This window comes from Lissotriton helveticus, chromosome 1_1 (assembly GCF_964261635.1).
Source record: "Lissotriton helveticus chromosome 1_1, aLisHel1.1, whole genome shotgun sequence".
NCBI classification, from domain to species: Eukaryota; Metazoa; Chordata; class Amphibia; order Caudata; family Salamandridae; genus Lissotriton; species Lissotriton helveticus.
The window spans coordinates 377166234-377194192 of NC_136057.1; the positions used below are offsets into that span (position 1 = coordinate 377166234).

General features: G+C 49.1%; 1 protein-coding gene across 3 annotated transcripts in view; it reads left to right on the forward strand.

The window, feature by feature from the left end:
* Positions 1-27959, forward strand: part of KDM5A (lysine demethylase 5A) — a 749711-nt gene that overhangs the window by 229380 nt on the left and 492372 nt on the right. For all 3 annotated transcript variants that reach the window (XM_078673709.1, XM_078673710.1, XM_078673708.1), the window contains one exon: positions 1285-1447. In XM_078673709.1, coding sequence (XP_078529835.1) covers positions 1285-1447 — 163 coding nt within the window. The remainder of the gene's footprint in view (positions 1-1284; positions 1448-27959) is intronic.

Genomic DNA, 27959 nt, shown 5'->3' on the forward strand with positions numbered 1-27959 from the left:
AGCAAAGAGACTGAGCTCGCAGTAAACAAGGGTGGAGGTGTAGTTTACCGCAATTATTAGCAAGGAGAGACTACGAAACAAATGGTCAAGAGAAAAACGCAAATACCGTGGCCCAGTCCAGTCTCTCACAGTCTGGAACGGGCTGAAACGGGCCCGCCCTTGGCCCGGGCTTCGCCCGGCGTCCCGCTCGCGTCCCGCGAGACGGGAGCGACGCTCTATTTGAGCGCCTCCTGGCGCCAAAACGCTGTAGTTTGCCCCGCTGGGGCTGCTGGGAGTTGTGGTTTTTCCTGGTGCCCGCCCACGCTCCACTCAGCGGCCCTACTCCGTGTTGGAAGAAGGAGTTGGGAGGCGGGCAGGCGAGAAGACCCCTGGCGCTGTCTGTCCGCTTCCAGGCAAGGAGACAAGGTCAGGAAGCTGGTAAGTAGAATCCGGCTTGGTCAGAAAATGAGCAAAGGTTCCCCCACTCGTCAGGGGCGACGCTCTATTTGAGCGCCTCCTGGCGCCAAAACGCTGTAGTTTGCCCCGCTGGGGCTGCTGGGAGTTGTGGTTTTTCCTGGTGCCCGCCCACGCTCCACTCGGCGGCCCTACTCCGCGTTGGAAGAAGGAGTTAGGCGGCGGGAGGCGGGCAGGCGAGAAGACCCCTGGCGCTGTCTGTCCGCTTCCAGGCAAGGAGACAAGGTCAGGAAGCTGGTAAGTAGAATCCGGCTTGGTCAGAAAATGAGCAAAGGTTCCCCCACTCGTCAGGGGCGACGCTCTATTTGAGCGCCTCCTGGCGCCAAAACGCTGTAGTTTGCCCCGCTGGGGCTGCTGGGAGTTGTGGTTTTTCCTGGTGCCCGCCCACGCTCCACTCGGCGGCCCTACTCCGCGTTGGAAGAAGGAGTTAGGCGGCGGGAGGCGGGCAGGCGAGAAGACCCCTGGCGCTGTCTGTCCGCTTCCAGGCAAGGAGACAAGGTCAGGAAGCTGGTAAGTAGAATCCGGCTTGGTCAGAAAATGAGCAAAGGTTCCCATTCAACTTTATACATGCAGTTGTTTTCACATTAGACTCTGCTTCCTATCATCTTTGAGTGTAACAAATAAAACGGCATCTACAGGAACATAAGTGGCATTTTAGCTTTTTGAGCAATTGTCTGAATGTATGTGAAACATCAGCATTGCAGTAGGCTAAAATTACAGTGTCTATGTTAAACCTATTTAGTTATACACATTTTCTTTAGATTGCTGCTGCTTATCTTAGTTTATATGTGATTCTTATCTTTGTTTTCTGATTTTGTTTAACCGTATTAGGGGGGAACCGAAGACATGGTATGGTGTTCCCTCTCATGCGGCTGAGCAGCTGGAGGCAGTAATGAGGGAACTAGCACCAGAGCTATTTGTGTCACAGCCTGACCTCCTACATCAGTTGGTAACCATCATGAACCCTAATGTGCTTATGGAGCATGGCGTACCAGTAAGTATTGTGGATTTAGCCCTCACATTTTAAATTATTCTTCGTTCCTGTGTTTTTAATAAATGATTTGGGTAAAAGGAGTCTGTTGCCCTCCCTTGCTTTTTTCTCTTTTGGGTATTTCTTCTTTGATTTAACCAATTTGAACATTTCAACGTAATTCAAAATTGCAAGGCTACATGATTTTATCCCTTTGTTACAGGAAGGTGATATTATGGTGTCATTGATCTAAAAACTGTTTATTGCATGTGCCCATGAACAACCATTTTCTGTGCTTTAGGGTATGTGGAAAGCGTTGCCAATTGACTTTACTGCCGGAAATCCCTGTAAATCATGTTTAAATGTGGTGTAAGGCACTTCTCCTGAGCAGTGGAAGTAATTCAATAATTTTGTTTTTTTTCTCCATTTTGTAACAAGCTGGCTCGGTATATGATATTGCCACTAGATGGTAATGCGGTGCACAGAGTCCAGGGGTTCCCCAAAAGTGGACACTGCCCCTTGTAAATCCCAAAGTGCTCTTTCTGAAAGAAACACGTTAGGCATAGATTCCTCACCTTAGAATAATCCCCAGGCGTCAGACTGGATCTGTAAAGTTTTTTCGTCAGCAGTACCTCTGCGCGTCGGAAGGTGGCGTCGGTCAGCTCCGTGTCCGTCGTTGGCATCGTGGTCGCCGGGATGACGTTGCGACAACTACTTAGACGCCGCCCTCGCGCACTGATGTCAGTTCTTTTTTTTTTTCGCGCCAGCTATCGCAGATCCGGAAAGAGCGGAACCTCCAGTCACTTTTTAACTGACTTTTTTCTCGACTTTTGCCGACAACTTTTTTGAGTCTTCGACTCCTGGTGCACGAGGTATGACGGTTTGAAGCAATGCGGTTCCTGTCATTGGATGTTGTCGGTGACTGATCCGCACCGCATGCCTCTCTTTTGCCTGGAGCGCAACCACGACCCCAAGTCGTGCTTCGACTGCCGGTCGATGGCTTCGAAGGCTTTGCAGGAGCGGTCCCGAAAGCTGCTTGAGCACCAGCAGTCGCCTCTGCACCGTTCGAGGTCCCAGTCAAGAGGGCGGTCAAGGGACCGGTTGCGGAGCCACCACCATTCATCCAAGTCTTCGAAGTCTTCGCACTCTGGGTCGGGTAAGTCGAAGCATAAGAAGAAGTCGAAGGAGCATTGTCGCACTTCGATTTCTCCTAATCGGTTGGCCAACCCGACGAGGGACGCGGGTGATGACGACTGCCTTCGCCCAATCCCTACCAGCCTGTCTCCAGCTTCTGCAAAACTGCTACCTGAAACGCTGGGGGGACTGCTGCATTCGAGAAAGACTCCAATCTCCTGTGGATAGTGGACCTTTCCAGGAGAAATCGACTCCTGGGGCTCAGGACCCACCTGCCCAGTGAAGTCTCCCCAGTGATCCTGACCTTGAGTCCAGCATTAGTTGACCATTCCTGACCTGCACGATGACGCCTGCAGACTGAATTTGAGCTGCAGAATTCATACTTTTGCATTGATCGCCATCTGGTGTTCGGCTCGGATGATTGCAGTTTGTTGCTGTCTTGAAAGAAGTATTTTCCTCCCGTGAATGATAGTGCGCATGGGCATCGACTCCATCCTTAGATTGTTTTCGGATGTAACTTTAGCGCTCCGGTTCGGTACTGTGTTTCCAAACCATTTCGACAGGCTAACCATCACAACTCAACGGTATTGTTTTAGTTTGCGTGCTTTTCGACGCGCTAACTCAAAAATACTCTATTCCGGTCGTCGACGCGGGCCGCTGGGGCTATCGACCCCATTCGGGCCTACAGCTAGTGGAAGGGACTTCTTTTAAAAAATGCCCCCAATGTGGAGCTAAATTTCCACACAGCGACCATCACAAGGTCTGCAACCTTTGTATCTCGCCAGAACACGAGGAAAAAGATTGCCAAGCCTACGCCTCCTTTCGATCCAAAAAGACTATCCGTGATCGCCGGGCTCGACAACACGTTATGGTGCAACAGCCTGCACCGGTGCCAGAAGACATCTTCGATGAAGGCCCCGACGTTCCAGTGGCAGAGAGTTAGGAGGAGCTCGACATCGTATCCGAAGCTGATGACTACGACTCCGATGACCACACCACTCTAGGTCAACGAGCGAGTATAACTGCCCGTGCCCCACCTGAGAAAAAGAAGGCTCCAGTCAAAACTTCGCCTGAAGGCCTTTGTCGCAACCGAAAGATAACTTCAGAAGCCCCGCCTCCGAAGACAAAGGAAAAGCCTTCCGGCAGCTTGGGACCGAGCAAGCCGCATATCGGTGCCCAAAAAAACACAGTTGGTACTGAAATCGAGAATACATCCTACTCCCATTACCTCCAAAAAGGCCTTGGCATCGAGCTCTTCGGCATCGAAAGACCAAACGGCCTCAGATCCCAAAAAAAAACGAACACCTTCAGATTCGAAAAAGATTACCGACTCGACATAGAAGCCGAAGGAGCAAAAAAAAACCTTTTACGGCTCCAGAGTAGAAATCAAAACCATATTCGGAACTGAAAAAATTGGCAGCGAAAGTAGACACCAACCAGGATGAACTGTTTCAACCAGATCCTATCGATCCAAAACAAAAGACATTGCAAGTGGACCCTTAAACAGGCCATATTGTCAGTCTCCCAACAAAGAAGAGGAAATTAGGCACTTCACTCTCTCCTGAGGTGCCTGTGAAGAAAAGAGACATTGCAACTTCACCCCTACAACCCTCTTCTCCTGTTCTTCCTACTAAGCCTTTGTCTCCTGCAAAGTCTTCCATACCCTCTCCTAGACTCTCTCCACACTCAGCACCACCACAGGATGATGATGATGACCTAGGGGACGAGGGTGGACATAATGACCCTTTATATGACCCTGATGATCACACTGCTACACCATAGGAGACATGGGCAGATTACAATGATCCTGCAGATCCTCCAGACCTTCCTGATCCAGAGGCATACCCAACACGACCATCTCCCCCAGATGACAACATAGGGTTTAGTCAGCTTATTGATAGGGCTGCCCAATATCATGGCGTACAAATGCATTCAGACCCCATGGAGGAAGACTTCTTGGTATATACTTTTGCCCAGTCACAAAGGACAATCCAAATATTGCCCATGCTCAAAGGTGTCATTAAACACGCACCAGACATCTTCAAAGACCCTGTCAGGACCAGAATGCTCAATCCTCTCATTGATAAAAAATATAAACCCGCCCCCAATCATCCCACGTACATTAAAGGACAACTCCCTCTAGATTCTTTGGTAGTGTCCAATGCAAGGAAACGTGCCAATTCTCAAACCTCGGGTGATGCCAGCTATGATAGGGCTCACTACAATGAGCTTGAGGACCTAATTCAGCATTTAAACTGACCAATACAAGGCCAAAGCCCATGAACTGGTCTAGGAGGACAAGTTAATTACAAATGCATCCATTAAATGTGCCCTCGATGAAGCAGACACTGCATCTAGATCGGTCAACACCAGGGTCTTACTACGGAGACATGCATGGTTGCGCATTTCTGGTTTTAAACAAGAAGTGCAAACTACTATCTTGAATCAGCCGTTCATCCAAGAACACCTGTTTGGCCCAGCTGTAGACACAGCTTTAGAAAAAATGAAAAAGACATGGATACTGCAAAATCTATGGGAGCATTACAGTCTCCTTCAACACGAGGCTCCATTCGTCGCTCCTTTTATAGGGGCCCATCCAAAAACATCAGTGCAGACACTGCTTCCTCCTCCTACAAAAGCCCCACACAAACATCCCTCAACAAGATATATTTCAGAGGTGGTACAGGGGAAATAATAACAAGGGGAGAGGCAGAGGTAACTACAATCGTACCTCCCCCCACTAACAAACAGTGACTTCCCTCCGCTCCCTCCAGACCATTCCACTCCGGTTGGAGGAAGACTCTCACAGTTCTTACCTGTCTGGAACTCCATCACTACAGAGAGGTGGGTAAGACAAATTATGCAGTATGGTTACTGCCTGGAACTTAACACAACTCCCCCCAACCTACCGCCAAACAGTGTCCCACGCTCCTCAAACAGGAAGGTCTCTCATTGCTTCAAAAGCATGCAATAGAACCAGTTCCCCTACAGCATCAAGGGGTATGGGATTTACTCCCTGTACTTTCTAATCCCAAAAAAGGACTGTACTCTTAGACCAATACTGGACCTCAGACCTCACAATTTCTACATACAGTCAGATCACTTTCACATGATCATGCTTCAACAAATCCTTCCACTACTTCAACAAGGTGACTTCCTTGCCACTTTAGATCTCAAGGACGCCCACTTCCATATTCCTATACACCCTGCTCACAGGAAATATCTAAGGTTTACAGTGGACGGCCAACACTATCAGTTCAAGGTTGTTCCATTCGGAGTAACCACAGCACCCAGGGTCTTCATAAAGTGTCTTGCGGTAGTAGCAGCACACTTGCGGAGACAACAGATTCATGTGCTTCCATAACTGGACTACTGGCTAATAGAAGCCAAGTCACACAGCCAGTGTGTTCACCACACTTACCAAACAATTCAGCTGCTCCACGACTTGGGGTTCACAATAAAACTCACCAAGTCACATCTCCAGCCCTTCTACCTACATCAGTATCTAGACATAAAACTGCACGCAAATGCAAACTGCCCAACCTTCACCTCCAGGTTTCCACAACCGTTGTCCAAGGGCAATGCGATATGGATGAACGGGTCAGGCATATTTGCGTACGCTTTCCCGCCACTCCCACTCATTCCGCTAATAGTACCCGAGCTCAAACAACAGTCTCTAAAGATGATCCTAGTTGATCCAACATGGGCCCGGCAACCATGGTTCACAACACTCCTGGAACTCAGTAGTTCCACGCCAAAAACTACGGCTCTCCCAAAAGCTGCTTACCCAGATCCATGGAGAGATACAGCATCCAAATCCAACTCAACTGAATCTAGTCAAGTCAAGTCAAGTCAGAAGATTTATATAGCGCGCTACATACCCGGAGGGTCTCAAGGCGCTTGAAGAAGGGTGGGGAGTTACTTGTCGAATATCCAAGTTTTAAGTTGCTTTCTGAATGCAAGATGGTTGTGAGTGAGACGAAGGTGAGTGGGGAGTGAGTTCCAGGTTTTAGCTGCGAGGTAGGAGAAGGATCTGCCTCCCATGGTGGTTTTATTGATGCGAGGTACGGTAGCAAGGGCTTGGTTGGAGGATCGTAGCTGGCGGGAGGGGGTGTAGAAGGAAAGTCGTGTGTTGAGGCATTCGGGTCCAAGTTCGTAAAGTGCTTTGTGTGCGTGGGTTAGGAGGCGGAAAGTAATCCTCTTATTGACGGGGAGCCAGTGGAGGTTTTTCAGGTGACTAGAGATGTGGTCTTTACGCGGGATGTCTAGTATGAGTCTGGCTGATGCGTTCTGGATGCGTTGTAGTTTTTTCTGGAGTTTTGCGGTGATACCGGCGTATAGGGTGTTTCCGTAGTCCAGTCGGCTTGTAACCAGTGCATGGGTGACCGTTTTTTTGGTTTCGGTGGGGATCCAGCGAAATGTTTTTTTGAGCATGCGAAGAATGTTGAAGCAAGATGATGAAACGGCGTTGACTTGTCTGTTCATAGAGAGTGAGGAGTCCAGGATGACGCCCAGGTTCCGTGCGTGGTCCGTCGGGATGGGTGCTTTTCCAAGGGCCTCTGGCCACCAAGAGTCATCCCATGCGGAGGGGGAGGTACCTAAGATAAGGACTTCTGTTTTGTCTGAATTCAGTTTCAGACGGCTGTGCTTCATCCACTCGGCTACTTCTTTCATTCCTTCATGTAGGTTGGTTTTGGCGGTGTTAGGGTCTTTGGTGAGTGATAGGATCAGTTGAGTGTCATCCGCGTAGGAGATGATGTTGAGGTTGTGTTGGCGTGCGATGGCCGCGAGGGGGCTCATGTATACGTTGAAGAGGGTGGGACTGAGTGAGGACCCTTGGGGTTCGCCGCAGATAACTTCAGTGGCCTCTGAGTTGAATGGTGGGAGGCGGACTCTCTGGGTTCTTCCGGTGAGGAACGAGGTGATCCATTCCAGTGCTTTTCCTTGGATTCCGATGTTTCTGAGGCGCTGTAGAAGGGTGCTATGGCAGACTGTGTCGAAGGCTGCGGAGAGGTCGAGGAGGATGAGGGCGACTGTGCCTCCCTTGTCCAGTAGGGTTCGAATGTCGTCTGTTGCTGCGATGAGTGCGGTCTCAGTGCTGTGTTTGGCTCGGAAGCCGGACTGTGAGGAGTCGAGGGATTTGTTGGTTTCGAGGAAGGCGGCGAGCTGGTTGTTGACGGCTTTTTCGATGACTTTGGCCGGGAATGGAAGGAGCGAGATGGGGCGGTAGTTTTTGAGTTCGGTGGGGTCCGCTGTGGGTTTTTTCAGAAGGGCGCCAAGTTCTGCGTGTTTCCAGCTTTCCGGGAGGGTGGCGGAGTTGAGGGAGCAGTTGATGACGTCTCGGAGGTGTGGTGCTATGATGGAGTCTGCTTTGTTGAAGATGTGGTGAGCAGGGGTCTGTGGGGGATTCTGAGTGGATGGAGTTCATCAGGCGGATGGTGTCCTCAGTGGAGATTGGGTTCCAGTCATTAAGGATGTTCAAGGGGGGTGAAGGTCCTGCAGAAGGTTGGGTGGGTTGGTCTCCGGGTCGGTTGTCGAAGCTGTTGTGGATGTCTGCGATCTTGTTGTGGAAGAACGAAGCTAGGGAGTCGCAGAGGGCTTGAAAGGGGGTGATGTCGTTGGAGTTGGCTGAGGGGTTGGTAAATTCTTTGACGATGTTGAATAATTCCTTGCTGTTCTGGGCGTTGTTGTCTAGTCGGTCTTTGAATGCGGCTTTCTTGGCAGATCGGATTAGTTGGTGGTGTATGCGGGTGGCGTTTTTGAAGGCGTCCCTGGTGCTGGTGTTTGGGTCTTTTTTCCAGGCTTTCTCGAGGGAGCGACAGAGTTTCTTCGATTTCTTAAGATCGTTGAACCAGGAGGCGTTTTTGCTGCCTAGTTTGATTTGACGTTTTTTCAGCGGTGCTAGGATGTCGGCGCTGTTGGATAGCCATTGGGTGAGGTTAATGGCTGCTTGGTCAGGGTTTGAGGAGTGGGCAGGGGGGTTTTGAAGAAGCGATGAGGAGATCTGGTCGATGGTGATTTTGTTCCAGTTTCTTCGCAGAGTAGGTTGAGGATGGTTGTGAGTTGTGGTCTTATTGTAGATAAAGTGTACGCAGCTGTGGTCCGTCCAGTGGAGAGTAGTGGTGTGACTGAAGGAGACATGTTTGCTGGAGGTGAAGATAGGGTCGAGTGTGTGACCTGCGATGTGGGTGGGCGTAGTGACAAGTTGTTTGAGTCCGAGGTTGGCGAGATTGTCCAGAAGGGAGGTGGCGTTGCTGTCATTGCTCTTTTCCAGGTGAAAGTTGAGGTCTCCCAGCAGAATGTATTCCTCGGAGGGGAGGGCGTGTGGGGTGATAAAGTCAGTGATAACGTCGCTGAATTGTGCACGGGGTCCTGGAGGTCGGTAGAGGAGTGTGCCTCTGAGTGTGGTCTTGGGGTCGGTGTGGATCTGGAAGTGAAGGTGTTCGGCGCTGGTAAGGTTGACGTCTAAGCTGGTTGAGATGCGGATGGAGTTCTTATGGACGATAGCGATGCCTCCTCCTGTTTGGTCGGTGCGGTCCTTACGGATGATCTTGTATCCTTCCGGGATGGCAATGGTGATGTCTGGGGCAGATGAGGCGTTCATCCATGTTTCTGTTAGGAAGGCGACGTCGGGAGAAATGGTGTCTAGTAGGTTCCAGAGGTCGATGGCGTGTCTGTGGACTGAGCGGGTGTTGAGCAGGATGCATTTAAGGTGGTTGGAGTCAGATATCTGTTGTGTGATCGTGGATGAGGAGTTTTTCTTGGTGCCGTCGAACTTGCAGGAGTAGCATGTGAAGGGTCCATGGGTGTGTCCAGGAGCGGCTTGGGCGCAGTTGGAGAGTCGGCCGGGGTTAAGGGCTAGGAGGGTGGAGGCGTCGTATGTAATGCGGGAGGGCTGGGCATTGCCTGGACCAGGGGGTCTGGCGCTAGGCGCGGTCCTGGCGCGGACGGGCGTAGACAGGCTTACCTTTGGCGCTCCTTCGGCGCGACTGGGGCGTTTGGCTCCTGAAGTCCTAGAGCTCGGTTACCTCAACCTCCCACCAGACTGTATGAACATCATTAAAGAAGCCAGACACCCTACTACTAGAGCTAGCTATGCAGCCAAATGGAAACGATTTGTCATTTACTGCAATAACAACAAAATTGACCTGCTAGATGCTTCAGAAAATTATTTGCTATTTGCTGCATCTACAAAGATGTAATGCAGCATACACATCCATACGATTACATCTAGCTGCCTTTGCCGCTTACCTGCAAAACAGTCAACATTTGTCATTGTGGGTACCCTCTATCAAAGCGTTCATGGAAGGCCTTAAAAGCATAATTCCTCCCACAATACCACCCTCTCCGATGTGGAATTTAAACATTGTCCTTACTAGGCTCATGGGTCCTCCATTTGAACTTCTACACAAATGCGAAGTGCAGTTCCTTACATGGAAAGTAGCTTTCCTTGTTGCAATCACCTGTCACAAGAAAGTAAGTGAGATTCAGGCTTTAACCATACAAGAACCATTCTTACAAATATATCGTACCAAGGCGGTTCTTAGAACAAAATCCAAAATTCCTTCCCAAAGCATCTTAATCAATCTGTAGAGGTTTTGCCTTGTTTTGTTGTGGTTTCAATTATAGTGCACAGGGTCTCTGCTAACCAGGTCCCCTATGCCAGTGCTTCTTTTTTCCCCAAATATATCCACAATAGTACTTTCCCCTCTGTAAGTACCTTTCTAGTATGGTGTGGCTGTGCCCGGGGCTTGAGAGGTTCTGGAGAGGAGTGGAGCAGGAGCTTTCGCAGGCCCTGGGCTGGGAGGTCCCCCATGACCCGCTGCAAATGCTGCTAGGGATCTTCGATGGCCTGGACGGCACTAGGTTGGATAAACGCCTATTAGGAACAGCAGTGGCCCAGTTGGCTCTCTACCCATGGGTCCAGCAACATGTCTGCCGTGTGGCAGCCTAGGCAGCCTCTCAGACAAGACGTGGATTGTAGGTTAGGTTCAGGGGGACACTCTAAGTTGGCCTCTGTCATGCATTTGGCATTAAATCCAACACTGGCATCAGTGGGGGTTTAATGTGTTGAGAAGTTTGATACCAAACTTACTCCAGTAATGGAGCTTTCATAGATTCACATACCTGAATCATTTCCCCGTCGTCGAGACGGGAGTCTCCGGTATATAAAACAGCAATGGTTAGCAGTATAGCTAACCGAAACGAGCATTTACAATGCAATGGTCTCGGCATTATTAAAGGTAGAGCTATTGGCATTGCTTTTTTAAAAACATTTTTTTTTATTAATAAATGGCCTTGTCATTTACATAGGCAATAGCTTAATCGTTAAAGAAATGGCATTGTCATTTACAATGCTAATATGTTTATTGTTTGCAAATGCATTACTTATTGCATTTACATCAACACAGAGCTACCCACACAAAGCTACCTACATAGAGCATTCACATAGAGCTACCTACATAGAGCCATACTCACACAGACCGAGGCATCCACATATAGAGCCACCTACAATAAAAGCTATCTACACAGAGCCACAGCCACATACACACAGCGACACACACAGAGCTACATACACATAGCTACACACACACACAGGTACACACACACACACACACACAGCCACACACACACAGCCAAATACACACACATAGAGACACACATATACACACACACACACACTGAGACACACACACTGAGCTACACACACATACCTACACACAGAGGCACATACACAGAGCCACACACACACACAGATTTACACACACACTTAGTTACACACACAGAGCTACACACACACATATAGACATAGCTATACACACACACAGAGAGCCACACACACACACACACACACACACACACACGCACACACACAGAGCCACACTGTGACAAAGCTGTACACCCAGTCCCTAATTAATGTTTTGTCGCAGTACCAAGTCCACCGGTACCATTCCTTCCGCGAGGACAAGCATAAAATGGCAACGACTGGTTGCTCTCCAATTCGAGGCCCCAACACAAAAGTATTCTCACATTTCTATATGTGTAAATATATCATGCATGTTTTTCCTGTAGTTCGTTGCTTCAAATATTACTATATGAAATGAGAACTTACTTTCAGAGATCTTAAAGCTCTTACATCGACTGTACTAAAATGATTGACATCTTGATCATTTTAGCTCAACCATCACAAATATTAGCTTACCACTCCTGGCTATGCAAGTTACAGTGGACACACATTCATTGTGGTCAGGCACGGGAAGATTAAGTGATTTGGCCAGGCGCATGCAGATTGTGTAAGAGGCATAAGCCAAATAATATTTCTCTTATAAGTGCTCGGTTGTGAACGCGCTTTCATACTTAACGTTAAACACGGCTTCCAATTGAAAGCCTCCCTTTTTCCTAGCACGCATCCCGAATACAAAACTGGACCTATTGATAAATAAATACCTTGCTCGAGGCATTACCTGGTCATGTATCGTGGCCTTTACTTTTCAGCGCGGTCTTAGCGCCTATACATATAAGAATAAGTAAATTTCCCTGTACGTCCAAAACTGGCTACGGGCAGCGCCACACATAAATACCCGCCATGACTGTCGTCTAATCGTTGGCCTCCTAGTTTGTACCGTGACAGTTATAAACTTCCCAGTTGCCTATGGAGAGCATAAAGGGCGAATCTATCCGAGTTCTCATCGCGCTTCCCGACAAAAACGCCTGAGACCCAAGCAACTCGCCATGGGCATTTGGCACGGGGGCGTCGGATGATATGCTGACGGCCGGACCTGAAATAAACTCAATTGAACAAACCTCCGCTGCCTGCCCCGCCGCACCAGAAAGGCAGGGGTAGTGTGCCTGGCAGGAACAGGGATAAAGAAGTGCTCCTCCCCCCCTGCCCCCCCCACCCCATCGCCATGTAGTAGCGCACAAAGGCACGCGGGCGCACAGACCCTCGCACCGGGGACCTTTGTGATCATTTCAGCTGTGGTAGCTCTCATTTTAGTGCTGGCGGGGGATTTACACGGAAACTATAGCAATAAGACTCACGGGTCCCGGTCATCCCACAGGAGGCAAAGCAGGAGGGCATGCCGTGGGGGAAGCGGCAGAAGTCAAACCCGGAATGCATCGGGTTGGGAGACCTCATCCCAGGCTCAGGATGGTACAGAAAGGCCCAGGAGCACCACAGTGCCGAGTAGGTTCACTAAAACTGCACTCACGTGTCCCGGATGTCCCATCGGAGGAGAAGCTGGAGGGCGGGCAGTAAGGGAAGATACTGCTGTCGCGCTCGGGGGGCCAGGGGATGATCAGGAGGGGTCAGCCTCGTCCCAGCTCTTCACCAGCCTCCCAGGGAGCTTTGCGAGGGGTAATCACCGTAGAGACTGGCTCCTTCATCAGCCGAACCATCAGCGATTCACCGGTGTACAGGGGGAGGGAGACAAGCAGCGGAGGAACGATGGGAACTTGGAATACACGCAAAGCAATGGCTCACCTTCACTGCGGGGGGGGGGGGGAAATGGCGGCCTCAAGCTTCCAAACATTTTCAGATTCTGGGGCGTCTTCGGCGTTCTAAAAAGGGGCGTGGCTAAAAAGTGGAAAGAACAGCACGAACACCCCCCCCGAACCCGAAAGAGACGGAGCTTCTTTCGAGGGACGCCTCTCTGCTCCAATGGCTGGCCTCCGTTTAGGAAGCCAGCCAATGGAGGAGAGACAGAGGAGAGAGGCGGGTTAAACTGCCCTACTGAAGATCATTAAATCTCCGACTTCCGGCTGGCAAGCCAGCCTTCGGTCCTCAACCTAAAAAGGCCTTAGGCCCATTCCCTTTTGCAAGCTTTGTTGTGTAAAAAAGGACCAAACTTTTCCCTTGGCCAATCAGAGCCACTCACCCTCTAGAACCCTCCTGAGAGAACCTTCTGCCCCTCAGATTTTCTACCGGCTCATTGTGCTAGGGATTCTCTTTTGAGCTCTGCTCAAACTCTGGATTTCCAACTTTGTAGGAGCTTACTTTTAATTCTATTTCTTGTGGATCTGAGAATTTGTTAATCTATTTCTCATCTACATCCTTGAGAATGTCCTGAAAGGAGAAAAAGGGTCTTTTTAGAGCCTGTGCCACTTGCTCTAAAAGAGACTCTACACTGATGACCCACATGAAGACTGCATTTACTGTCCGGACCACCAAGCAAAGGATTGTAAGGTATGCCGCATCGACGACGACATCGTCAACGACTGTGGTGATGACGACGGTGATGTCGACGATGGGATCGTCGTCGACGGTGATGACGACGGTTACTATGTCGTTGGCGAGGAATGGTTCTACAGCACTGACGACGACAACAGCTACGTTGACTGTAGTATCGACGACGATCTCGTCGACGGGCTCGTTGACGAGGCAAACTCCAGAAAAGCAGAAGAAGAAAATCACGCCAGCAGTGACTTCCCTGAACAAGATTACTCCTCTGGTCCCGTTGCACCTTTTGGAGGAGGAAGAGTTGGATGAGGATGAGGATGAGGATGATGGACCCTTCGGGTATGCCAGAAGCCTATCTGAACTCCACGTAAAATGTCAAGAAGATGACGATGAAGAGGGGTATGAAGAATACCACAGCCTCTCACACCATCGCTACCAACAAGAGCCTCAGGAAGAGATGTTTGCAATGCCATCTTCAATCATGATGGGTTTACAATTCATGTTGGCAGATTATAAGACAAGGTTTCCTTCATCAGGGCTCCCTCAAGACATTCCACCTTCGCGTCCTTGTTCTATTCCAGCCACTCCAGTCTGCAGTAGGGAAAGCCTACTAGACACTGCTCCGCAGACACCTCCGGTCCAACAGCAGCAGGATCCTGTGACCATAGATGATGAGTACCGTGAAGAAGGAGAGCTAACGGAGCGTCACAGAGAATGGAATGACTATCTAATTCCCTCTCCACCATCTCCCACCCAAGTACCAGCGGATTCTCCACCAGTGGATATTGGTGGATTCCACAACTTAATAAAGAGAGCTGCAAAGAGATTTCAGCTGCCAATGAAAACAACTCAAGCAGAATGTTTTCTTTATGACTTTAAAGAGGTCTATCAAAAGTCAGTCAGGTCCATACCAATCATTGACTGCGTATGGAAGGAAGGGTTACAAGTGATGACGACTCCAGCGACGGTTACACCGGTACTAGCGAGGCTGGATAAAAAATATAAGGCGCCTGCGGACGCTCCGGCGTGTTTAATAGGCCATCCTAAACCGGACTCTATAATTTCACAGGCAGCGCAACAAAGGACAAAAAACCCTTCTGCACCTATTTCTGCACCTCCGGATTGAGGGGGACAGCGTTTAGACAATGCAAGTAAACGATTCTCCGCGATGTCAGCTCTCCTGTTCAGAGCAGCTAATGCCTTTGCCATCCTGGGCAGATATGACAGACCGATGTGGTGCGATATAGCACCATATGTCGACCTCCTTCCGGAAGACAGCAAGCAGGAGGCGAAGAAAATTCTGCAGGAAGGGGAGAGAACTTCAGCTGAAGTTATTGATTGTGCTATGGACATAGCTACCACAGCCTTTCGTTCCCTAGGAGGAGCAGCAGTTTTAAGGCTTCGGCCTTAAGACCGGAGGTCCAAAATAGGATTTTGGACCTGCATTTTGATGGGGGAAGATCTGTTTGGACGTCTAGTGGATGAGACCCTTCAAAGTATTAAGAAGGACACTGATACGGCGAAAGCCTTGAGTACGTTACAGTACAGGAAGGTGCCCTTTCGAGGCGCCTGTGGAAGAGGACAACCTTCGTATAGAGGTGGCTACCAGCAAGGAAGATACACATCATATTCTTCCTCTTCGCAGCCCTACCGGCAGCAATATGGCCACAAGCATTCTTGGGGCTACTCTAAGTCCACGCCCAGAGGACGAGGAGGTAGTTCTGGGAAGGATGACAATGAAAGACAATGACAACCTACAAGTTCCGGGTGCTTATCCTTCTACCCTGTCAAATGTTCCCCTGGGTGGAAGAGTAACTTATTATTTACAAGTGGCAGAAAATAACATCAGACAAATGGGTCCTCCACATAATAAAATTCGGACATACTCTGGAATTCCTCCACTTCACTCCTCCCACGCCACCTACATATCAAGAAGTAAAACACCTGTCTCCGATGTGTCGGGAGATACGGGCAGTGCTCCGAAAGGGAGCAATAGAACCGGTGCCAAACTCCCAAAGAGGAGGAGGATTTTATTCCTGATTCTTCTTGATCAGAAAAGATGCTCTCAGGTGGCGTCCGATCTTGGACCTACGGTCCCTAAATGCCTACCTCAAGAAACAGTCATTCAGAATGGTGACCCTCCAAGATATTCTGCTGCTCTTAAACCCAGGAGATCAGATGATCTCCCTAGATTTACAGGATGCATATTTTCATATCCCCATCCATCCGTCCCACAGAAAGTTCCTTCGTTTTACAGTGTCCAAAGACCATTACCAATTCAAAGTGCTGCCATTCGGCCTCAAATCTGCACCGAGAATATTTACAAAATGTCTGGCGCCTGTGGCAGCCTATCTCAGTAGACAAAAACACCAAATATTCCCATACCTAGACGACTGGTTGGTAAAGGCACCATCGCAGGAGGCAGCTCACGCTTCGACTTCGGCTTGCATGAGCTGTTTGCGGATCTGGGCCTGACTTTAAATGTGAAAAAATCATCTCTGCAGCCATCCAGGACAATCAAGTTTCTAGGTGCGATCCTAGATACATCACAAAACAAGGCATTCCTATCCGCAGAGAGACAATTGGGACTAGTATCTCTAGCCAAAGAATTCAGCAGAAGAAAGTCTCTTTCAGTCTGAAGATACATATCGCTTCTGGGGACAGTGTCTTCATGCATACCACTCATTCCCCTATGTCGTTTGAGAATGCGGTCGTTACAAGAAGAGTTAGACCTTCAGTGGTGCCAAGCAAAGGGATCCGTCGAGGACAAGGTCAAAGTCACGCAACCAATGTTGCAGGCGGTAAAGTGGTGGACTTGCAGGAACAATATCTCGGTGGGTCTGTCCTTCCTGACCGAGCCAGCTACGTTAGTAGTTATCTCGGACGCTTCTTTCGAAGGATGGGGAGCAGTCCTACAGAAGTTACAAGTCAGTGACCGATGGAACAAACCAGAACAATACCTTCACATAAACCTATTGGAATTAAGGAGAATAGGATTGGCATTGTTGGCCTTCCTGCCAAGAATAGAAGGGAGATCAGTGCTAGTGCGAACAGACAACACAACGGCAATGCACTACATAAACAGGGGGGCACACGATCTCTCTCTCGGTCAAAGGAAGCTCAAAAAATTTGGAAATGGGTGATAGATCACAAAGTGACTCTGACGGCCATACATCTTCCAGGAGATCAAAACACGACAGCAGACACCCTCAGCAAGCAAAAAAAGACCTGTCACGAGTGGGAGCTGGATCAGGACACGCTGAGGACCATCTTTGCCACGTGGGGGATACCAACGGTGGATCTGTTTACCACAGCCCAGAACAAGAAATGCCAGTTCTTTGCAAGCTGGTGTCACCAGAGGGGATCATGGGGGAATTCGTTTTCAATGTCATGGTCAGGCGTCTTTGCCTACGCCTTTCCGCCGATTCCCCTCCTGCTACGAGTGCTCACGAAGATGAAAAAGGAACCGTGCAGGATGATACTAATAACCCCTTGGTGGCCCAGGCAGCATTGGTTCACAGAGCTGTTGCTTTTGTCAGAGACCGAGCCAATACGTCTACAGCCAATACCAGCACTGTTGACTATGGAGAAGGGACAAGTGCGGCATCCAGACCCGACATCACTAAAATTAGCGGCCTGGCTCCTGACTACGGAGAATTTCATAGCTTAAACATTGCGGCAGAATGCAGAGAAACCCTGGCAAAGGCAAGAGCTGAAAGCTCTAATAGGACATACAGGATGAAATGGAAAAGATTCTGCCTCTGGTGTCAGAAGAACAAATTGCTTCCTCTGCGTGCAGAGGCGCATCAAATCATCCCATATATACTAAGTCTGGCAAAGTCCGGATTAGGCCATGCCTCAATTAAAGTGCATTTGTCGGCGATTTCAAGATACAGGAGAAACTCAGCAGGTCCATCTCTGTGGTCGGAAAGAATTGTGAAACAATTCATGAAGGGGTTGTTTCGAGTTTATCCACCCATTAGGCCTCCACCGCCTCTATGACAATTGACCATTGTTTTATCACAACTGATGAAACCACCATTTGAGCCAATTCACAAAACTGATCTAAAATTCCTATCCTCGAAGGTGGCTCTATTATTAGCTCTAACATCAGCCAGAAGAGTGGGAGAAATACAAGCCCTTACGATGCAAGAACCTTTTCTGCAATTCAGGGAAGACGGATTGGTGCTCAGAACAAATCCAAAGTTTATTCCAAAGTACCAACGGATTTTCACTTAAATGAGCCATTAATCCTGAAACGATTCTTTCCTCAAACATCTACGGCGGCGGAGAGGACTCTCCACAGTCTGGATGTCCAGCGTTGCCTGAAATTTTATTTGCAAAGGACAAGACCTTTCAGAAAATCTACACAATTGTATGTGGCTTTTAGTGCCCCCAGGAAAGGTTTCCTGTTATCAAAACGGGGAATTGCACGATGGATCTCAAATGCCATTCAATTTTGTCATCAGGCGGCGGGGAAGCCATTAACAGCACGTGTTCGTGCACATTCCACAAGAACGGTATCAACCTCTACTGCTGTATTTTCAGGCGTCTCTATTCAGGACATCTGCAGAGCAGGTACCTGAAGGAGTACGCATACCTTCACCAGGCATTACTGCCTGGATACACATGCAAGAAGCGATGTAGCAGTGGGACAAGCGGCGCTGAAGAACCTTTTCCAATAACTGTGAGCCTTCTTTCTCATCCCTCCATCCTTTGGTTGGTAAGAAAAGCACATTTTATTGTTGTATGATATTGGATATGTCATTTATGGGCGATCTGTCTCTGTGTATTTTGATACAGTTACTACTATCTGCAAGTATCATGTGTTGCCTATTTGTGAAAAGCAGGTGACAAAAAAAAAGTGCTATAATTTAATGCTCGCTATTCTGATTCAGGTATGTGAATCTATGAAAGCTCCAAAACTGGAGTAAGAAAACAAGTGTTCGAGGCATGTGGGCTGCTGAATTCTTATCTGTGCATAGATCGGCGCCTAGTGTTGTGTCCGGATGATTGCACTTTGTTGTCTTGGAAGAGTCTTCGAAGTATCACGAGATAGGTGACTCCTCCCCTGGACTACAGTGCGCATGGGCATCCTCTCCATCCTCAGATTGTTTTTTTCCGCCATTGGGTTCGGATGTTACTTCTATACTCCAACTTCGGAATCGAAACAAAAGTTTTCTAAAGTTCAAAAGGCCTTCGACTTCGACGGTATTGTTCTCGTTCGGTACCTCTCTGCTCGCTCAAGCTTTCCATCTCGACTTGGTCATCGACGTGGGCCGTTGGGCCTTTTCGACGCCACGTGATCCTGCCGTCGATGGAAAGAAACCCGTTCAAAAGGTGCCCACAATGCCACTCCAAGTTCCCACATTGTGACAAACACTCAGTATGCAACAAGTGCCTTTCCCCAGACCATAGGGAAGAAACCTGCCCAGCCTGCGCCCAGTTTCGGTCGAAGAAAACCATACGGATCCGACAGGCCGCTAGGCAAGAGATGCAGCGACAGGCACCGGAAACAGACAACATCTTCGATGATGACCAAGAACTACCGGAAGCTCCAGATTCGGACCTAGAGATCGTCACCGTTGAGGACTACTCGGACTCCGATGACGACCGGGGAAAATCGTGAGTACACTGCCCCCGACACCAATTACCAGTGGCATCGCCAAAAGGCCTTAGCCCAGATCAGAAAAAAGTTTCGCCAGCCCCGCCATCCGGCTCGGCTCCGAAACCAAAACCTTCAGAGACCCCAGGGCCAACTACCATCATCCCTAAGAAGGTTCCAGAGCCAAAGAAGGTCGTCAACCCGAAGGGCGTCGACCCGAAAAAGGCCGTACAGCCCAAAAGCGTCGAGCCAAAGAAGACTGTCGACCAGAAAAAGTCAGCTGAGCCAAAAAGCGTCGACCCCAAAAGGGTAGTCGAACCGAACAAGGTCACACAGCCAAAGGGCGCCGAACCAAAAAAGGTCGCCGACCCAAACAAGCCAGCTGTACCGAAAACCGTCGACCCGGCAAAGGTCGCCGACAAGAAGGGTGCCGTACCGAAGCCCGTAGCACGGCCGGAGAGGGCTATCGACCCGAAAATAAGTGCTCCGAAGACACCCGTCGATCCAAAGAAAACCATCGACTCGGAAAAGGACAGTCAACCTAAAAAGCCTGTCGAGCACAAGAAACGTGTCGAGCCGAAAGATCCGGTCGACCCCAAATCACTCGTCGACCCGAAAAAATGGCATGAGCCGAAGAAAAGAAATAAGACACCAAAAGTCATCGAAAAAGAAGGTGTTACCGACCCAAAAAAGTCTAACACTCAACCAAGGACTGTAGAGGAAGAACTCTTCCATCCAGATCCATCAGACGACCAAGCAAAAATGTATATTAATCCAGAGACTGGTAAAGTCACAATCCTGCAGAGGAAGAAGCGGCCACTGGACACGGGCTCTCATTCCCCTATTCCATTGAAGAAGAAGGACTTTGGGACTTCTCCCTCTAGGCCCTTCATCCCTTTCTATCCTATGATGCCTACTACACCTTTTGCTCCTTACTCTCCTTCTCACCACGGGGACAATGAGGGGAACACAGGGGAAAATCCACAGCCTGACTATGATTTTCCACAAGATCCTCAACCACAAGAGGAACCATGGGAGGAGCCAACAGACTCTTACAACACCCATCCCATCCCATCCCTGATGTACCCTCTTATCCAACTAAGCCGTCACCTACTGATGACACCATTGTCTTCAACCAACTCATAGACAGGGCAGCGCAGTACCACAACGTAGACATGCATAATGACCCTGTCGAAGAAGACTTCTTATTTGACACCTTCCCTACTTCAGAAAAAAGTGTCGGAACACTTCCTATGTTAAAGGGAGTGCCAAAACACGCACCTGACATATTTAAGGATACATCCATGGCACGAGTAATCAATCCCAGGATAGAGAAGAAGTATAGAGCAGCCCCTACAGACCCTACCTACATCAGAGGGCAGTTACCATTAGACTCACTGGTAGTGGCTAATGCACGTAAAAGTGCCAACTCCCAAACAACGGGGGAATCACCTCCCCCCGATAAGGAATCAAAGATACTAGAGGCGTCAGGTAAAAGGGTAGCAGCACAAGCCTCCAACTCATGGAGGATTGCTAATACACAAGCCCTACAGGCTCGTTACGACAGGGCACATTATGACCAGCTCGAAAGCCTAATGCAACACCTACCTGAGCTGATGACCTCATACAGGAGGGAAAATTCATTACAAACGCCTCCATCAAATGTGCGCTTGACGCAGCAGACACCGCAGCCAGGTCGATTAACACTAGCGTCTTACTACGCAGACATGCATGGCTGCGCATTTCCGGCTTTAAGAACGAGGTGCAGTCCACCATTCTTAACCAGCCAGTCAATCAGGACTTTCTATTTGGGCCTGCTGTCGACACCATTTTAGATAAAATGAAAAAAGACACAGAAACCGCAAAATCAATGGGAGCATTACCGTTTCAGCAACATAGAGGCTCCTTTCGACGCTCCTCATACAGAGCAACTACACGAGGAAATACCTCGCAGACGTCCTCCTCATACAAAAGCAACACACAAGGTTTCTTCACCAAAAACTCAAACAGAGGAGGTTATAGGGGCAACAATAATAAGGGAAGGGGACGTGGAGGCAATAACACCAGAGCCTCCACTGCCACAAAACAGTGACTTCATCACGCTACCTCCAGACCACCTAACAACAGTCGGAGGCAGACTCCAACAGTTCCTACCTGTCTGGCACGCAATTACCACGGACAGGTGGGTAAGAGAAATTATCCAGTATGGTTATTGCCTAGAACTCACTTCTACAACACCAAACATACCACCCAGACACCGTCCTATGTCCACAGAACACATCACCCTGCTCCAACAAGTGGCGAAATGCATGCTGGAAAAGGGGGCCATAGAGCCAGTCCCTTTCCACCAGCAAGGGACAGGAGTATACTCCCTATACTTCCTTATTCCCAAGAAGGACGGTTCCCTCAGACCAATATTGGACCTCAGATCCCTAAATCAATACATACTGTCGGAGCACTTGCATATGATCTCACTACAGCAAGTGCTCCCGTTCCTACAACAAGGAGACTTCCTAGCAACACTGGACCTCAAGGATGCGTACTTTCACATACCTACCTATCCATCCAGCCCACAGAAAATATCTCAGGTTTACAATAGAAGGTCAACACTACCAATTCAAGGTTTTGCCCTTCGGGGTTACCACGGCTCCAAGAGTGTTTACAAAATGCTTAGCGACAGTGGCAGCACATCTCAGAAGGCAGCACATCCATGTGTTCCATTATCTGGACGATTGGCTAATACAAGCAAAATCGTACCAACAGTGTGCAACACACACATCTCAAACACTTCACTTGCTACACAGTCTAGGGTTTTCGATACACTACCCAAAATCGCATCTGCAACCATCCCACACACAACAATATCTGGGAGCCACTATAGACACCTCAGTGGCAAAGGCATACCCAAACTCAGCAAGGATAGCCAGCATGCAGATACTTATTTGCAAATTTCTGCCACAACACTCTCTGCCAGCTCGAGTCTTTATGCAGCTCATAGGCATGATGGCCTCCTGCATATTCATTGTCCCCCATGCCACACTTCAAATGCGTCCCTTACAAGAATGCCTAGCACGGCAATGGAACCAGGCTCGAGGACAACTAAAAGACCTAGTGTTGGTAGACAGTCGCGCTCACAACTCTCTGCAGTGGTGGAACCCACAAAACCTTTCCAAGGGGCGACTGTTCCAAGCGCCGGTTCCACAACTAGTACTAACAGCGGACGCATCACTGACAGGCTGGGGAGCCCATCTTCTTCAATACACAGTACAAGGGCTCTGGACAACCAAACAAAAGAAACTGCATATCAACCAACTAGAGTTCCTAGCGAAATTCCTAGCCCTGAAAGCATTCCAGAAATACTTGTACAGCAGGACTGTGTTGATCCGGACGGACAGCATGACCGCAACGTATCTATCCAGAAACAGGGAAGAACGCACTCTCCACAGCTGTCCCACCTGGCACAAAGCGTATGGAAGTGGGCGATTCCCAAAAACAATGTTCTCCTAGCAGAACATCTTCCAGGGAAGGACAATCAGATAGCGGACCTGCTCAGCAGGCACAGCCAACAACTACACGAATGGGAGATTCACCCCCAAGTTCTTCAGCCATTCTTCGAACAGTGGGGTCACCCAGAGATAGACCTGTTTGCCACAAAAGAAAACTCCAAATGCCAGTACTTTGTCGCCAGGTTCCCACATCCGTTGTCACAGGGCAATACGATATGGATGAACTGGTCAGGCAGATTTGCATACGCTTTTCCCCCAGCACTGCTGATTCCGCTGGTGGTGCGCAAACTGCGGCAACAGTCACTCACACTAATCCTAGTTGCTCCCACATGGGCGAGACAACCTTGGTACACAACGTTCCTGGAACTTTCAGTAGTTCCCCATCAAAGACTGTGCCTCGCACCCCATCTTCTAACTCAGAACCATGGAGAAATGAGACACCCAGATCCCAATCAGATGAACGTAGCGATCTGGCTCCTGAAGTCTTAGAGTTTGGATACCTTAACTTGCCTCCAGACTGCATGAACATCATTAGGGAGGCAAGACGACCAACTACACGAGCGTGCTATGCAGCTAAATGGAAGAGATTTGTTATTTACTGCAACAATAACCAAATCAACCCATTAGACGCTTCCATACAAAACATTATGTTACCTGCTGCATCTACAAAGATGCAACTTAGCATACTCTTCGATACGACTACACCTCGCTGCTATACGAGCATACCTTCAAAACAGGCAACACCTTTCACTGTTTAGAGTACCAGCAATCAAAGCCTTCATGGAGGGTCTGAAAAGGGTGATCCCTCCAAGGCACCCCCCTTCCCCAGTCTGGAATCTAAATATAGTGCTTACCAGACTTATGGAACCTCCTTTCGAACCTCAACACTCATGCAAACTACAATTCTTAACGTGGAAGGTAGCATTCTTGGTTGCCATTACCTCACTCAGAAGAGTAAGCGAATTACGAGCACTAACAATCCAAGAACCTTTCATGCAAGTACATGCCAACAGGGTGGTTCTTAGAACAAACCCTAAGTTCATGCCAAAGGTCGTATCCAATTTCCATATTAATCAATCAATAGAACAGCCAGTATTCTTTCAAAATTCACAGTCAGTAGCTGAGAGAGCCCTCCACACATTAGATGTAAAAAGAGCTCTACTGTATTATGTGGACAGAACTAAATCATTTAGAAAGACAAAGCAACTATTTGTTGCTTTTGCACCACAACACAAGGGAAATCCTATATCAAAGTCCGGAATAGCCAGATGGATAGTTAAATGCATTCAAATATGTTATCAAAAGGCAAAACGCACTTTAACCGTCCCCCCAAGAGCACACTCCACAAGAAAAATGGGGGCATCCATGGCTTTCCTAGGGAATATTCCTCTTGAAGACATTTGTAAGGCAGCCACATGGACCACCATACACACTTTCACAAAACACTACTGTGTAGAAGTGCAAGCAAAACAGCAAGCTGCTGTAGGCCAAGCTGTCCTCAAAACTCTTTTTCAAACTGCTGCAGCTGGCACAGGTAGCCACCGCTAGAGGAAATACTGCTATACAGTTTATGCACAGATATGAATTCAGCAGCCCACATGCCTCGAACGGAATATGCTACTTACCAGTATGCATCTGTTCTTGGCTTGTAGGGCTGCTGACATTCATATCGCCCGCCCTCCTCCCCGGTGCCTGTCGCAGCTGCAGCATTATCTCTGGCATGACCATCTCTTACTTTACTATCTCCATCTCTGCCACAATGGCGAAAAACAATCTGAGGATGGAGAGGATGCCCATGCGCACTGTAGTCCAGGGGAGGAGTCACCTATCTCGTGATACTTCGAAGACTCTTCCAAGACAACAAAGTGCAATCATCCGGACCCAACACTAGGTGGCGATCTATGCACAGATATGAATGTCAGCAGCCCTACATGCCAAGAACAGATGCATACTGGTAATTTGCATATTCCTACTCACCTGTAACTGTAGTTCTCCAGTATTGGAAGCTTTCATAGATTCACATACGCCCACCCTCCTCCCCTGAGAGGCTCACCTCGGATTTGGCACAAAGGGTATTACAACACAAGTGCCTGAAAATCTGAGGGGCAGAAGGTTCTCTCAGGAGTGTTCTAGAGGGTGAGTGGCTCTGATTGGCTAAGCGAAAAGTTTGGTCCTTTTTTACATAACAAAGGTTATGTGTTGCAAAAGGAAATGGGCCTCAGGCCTTTTTTCGGTTAGCTATACTGCTAACCATTGCTTTTTTATATACCGGAGACTCCCGTCTCGACGACGGGAAAATGATTCAGGTATGTGAATCTATGAAAGCTTCCAATACTGGAGAACTACAGTTACAGGTAAGTAACTTGTTTTCTTCTCAGTCTTCAGTGTAGCCATCATGGTGCTGTGGAGTTTGTAATGACAACCTCCCAGCACCATATACTCTTAATGGCATCACTGCACTTACAGTGCCCAGGAATGGCCCTGGGTTCGGTAGGGGCAGTGTGGAGGGAAGTGGGTTTCTGTTGCAGTAACCCCCCCCCACACTTTTTGCCTGATGCACTTTTCCTTAGTGTGTTAGTGTACCCTGGGTCCCTGCCAATCGGGTAGGTAGGGCCTGTGTTCCTTCCCTGAAAACTACACTAAAGCCTAAACCTAATTGGCATCTCTGGCCACAGGTCAGCCCCTCGTCGATGGTACCAAGGGCACTGTGACCAGAGAAGACCCCTAAGGGCTGCAGCACTTATTGTGCCACCCTTAGGGGCCCTGTACTCTGACACCCATACGCTGCCTTGGCAGGCTGAGAGTCTTGGTACAGAACTAAACAGAGAGTCGACATCGCACACATCCCTGTGTGCCATGCCCACAATCACACTGCTCTGGCATACCTCCGTCACCCCTCTAGCTGGGTGCCCTATGCCAGTGGTGTGGGCACAGGTGCATAAGCCCTGTGCCCCTACAGTCCCCAGGGCCATTCCTGGGCACTGTAAGTGCAGTGATGTCATTAAGAGTATATGGTGCTGGGAGGTTGTCATTACGAACTCTACGGCACCATGATGGCTACACTGAAGACTGAGAAGTTTGGTATCAAACTTCTCAGCACATTAAACACCCACTGAAAACAGTGTGGGATTTAATGCCAAATGCATGACAGAGGGCAACTTAGAGTTGCCCCCTGAACCTAACCTACAATCCACGTCTTGTCTGAGAGGCTGCTTAGGCTGCCACACAGCAGACATGTTGCTAGACCCCTGGCCCTGCAACAATGCACATCCTGGGACGAGGTGCTAGGCCTCCTCCCACAGGATGGACAGGGGGAGCTTCAAAGGCATGCCGCCTTTGTGAGCTTCTCCAGGCCTCTTGCTGTAGTGAGCAACTGGACCCCACCGGTTCTGACACCCACTCTGGCGGGAAAACAGGCTAGAAAAACAAAGGAAGGCAAGGGGGTGTGCCAGCCTCTGCCAACCCCACCCCTCAGGTGGGGGAGGTGAGGTGAAGCACAGCTCCGGGCTCCCACCATTTTGAGGATCGGGAGCCCTGCCCAATCAGAGATAGGCTCCTGCCTGCCTCCAACAGGAGAGTAGCAGGATAGGGGGTGTACTCACCCCAGGACAGGGACCCATTGGTCCCTGCCCTTGCCCTACCTGTAACGCCCCTAAGTTCAGTATTTTTATTTTGGGCCACCCTGAACCTTCCTTCAGCAGATCCAGATTCAGAAATAAGAAAGAACAAAAATCAAGAAGACCTGCCGTGCAGCTGCTAAGAAGAGGAAGACACCAACTGATTTGGCCCCAGCCCTGCAGGCCTGTCGACCCTCAAACCTGCTCCTGCTAAACCCCGAAGTCTCCAGTGGTCAGCAACCTCAAAAACCCCGGAGGACCTGACTGCCTTGTGACTCTGACTACCCGAGTCTCCCACGAGCAGTGGTCCTGCTCAAAGCAAGTAATGAGCCCTGGCATCAGCCCAGAACTGCGAACCCTGCACACTCTGCACCCGCCAAGCCTGGCCTGTGCTGAGTGAACCAACGCCACGAGGACGTCCCCCTGGCGATTGTGACCCGAAGCCCAGTGCCCAAGGACCCTCCTTGACGACGCCTGCAGCCTCAGAACTAGGGACCCCCCCTACCGCAACCAGCTGAGGGTAAGACACCCCTGCACCCGGCGCCCCACGGCCTCCTGTGCCCAACTCCTTGGTGCCCACCCCTCCTCCAGCTTCCCAACTTACCTCTAGAAGTTGTGGTCGCACCTGAAGAATCTTCGTGCAGCCTTTGTTCAATTTCCAGGTTTCCCATTGAATGACATTGAGCGTCCGACGGCTCAAAAGCACCCTGCACCCAGCCGCCCGAGGGCCCCTGGGAGTGCAACCTCTATCCTATCTCACTTTCCCACTTGCCCTGAGTTAGTGACCAGGAGCCCAGCTCCCACAACCACGTGGCCTGCTAGCCAGCAGCCACCAACCACCAACCAAGGGCCCCCTGCCTTTCATAGGATAACATTGGGCCTAACTCACTCTGCACCCTGCTGCCCCTGTGCCGCTGACGGTGTAACAACTGTATTTACCTGACCCTGGGAGACCCCTGAGTCTATGCCCAGAACCTTAACTCTGCCAGAGGAATACTTACCCAAAAGCCGATAACTCACTTTTCTTCCACAGGGTAACATTGACTTGGAAAGTGTGGAGTTTTGAAACATTAAAATATTTGTCTAAAATCATCTGAAATACGAAAACACTCACCTGTTATCATCAGAGATCCTGGTGATGAATCTTGGTGCCCAGCACTGACGCTGAAAAGTAATTACAATCGTACTTACCGCTAACTCCCTTTTATCCCATAGGAAACCAATAACTCGTTTTCTGTGAAATTTCTTCTAAGTGTCGATTTTTGCAAACTACAAATATTCTTTAAAAATCGTACCAACTATAAAACAGTAATTACTTAGCTGTTTTAGATAGATGTCCCTGTGCTGAACCTAGGAGTCCAGCATTGGATTACAAAAGGAACAAGAACATACTTTACCTGCAATTGGAATTGCCTTCCATAGGATAACATTGCCTGGTTTTTGCTGAACAAGTTTTTAAGTGTCGAAGTTGCAAACTTACAAATATTAGTTAAAA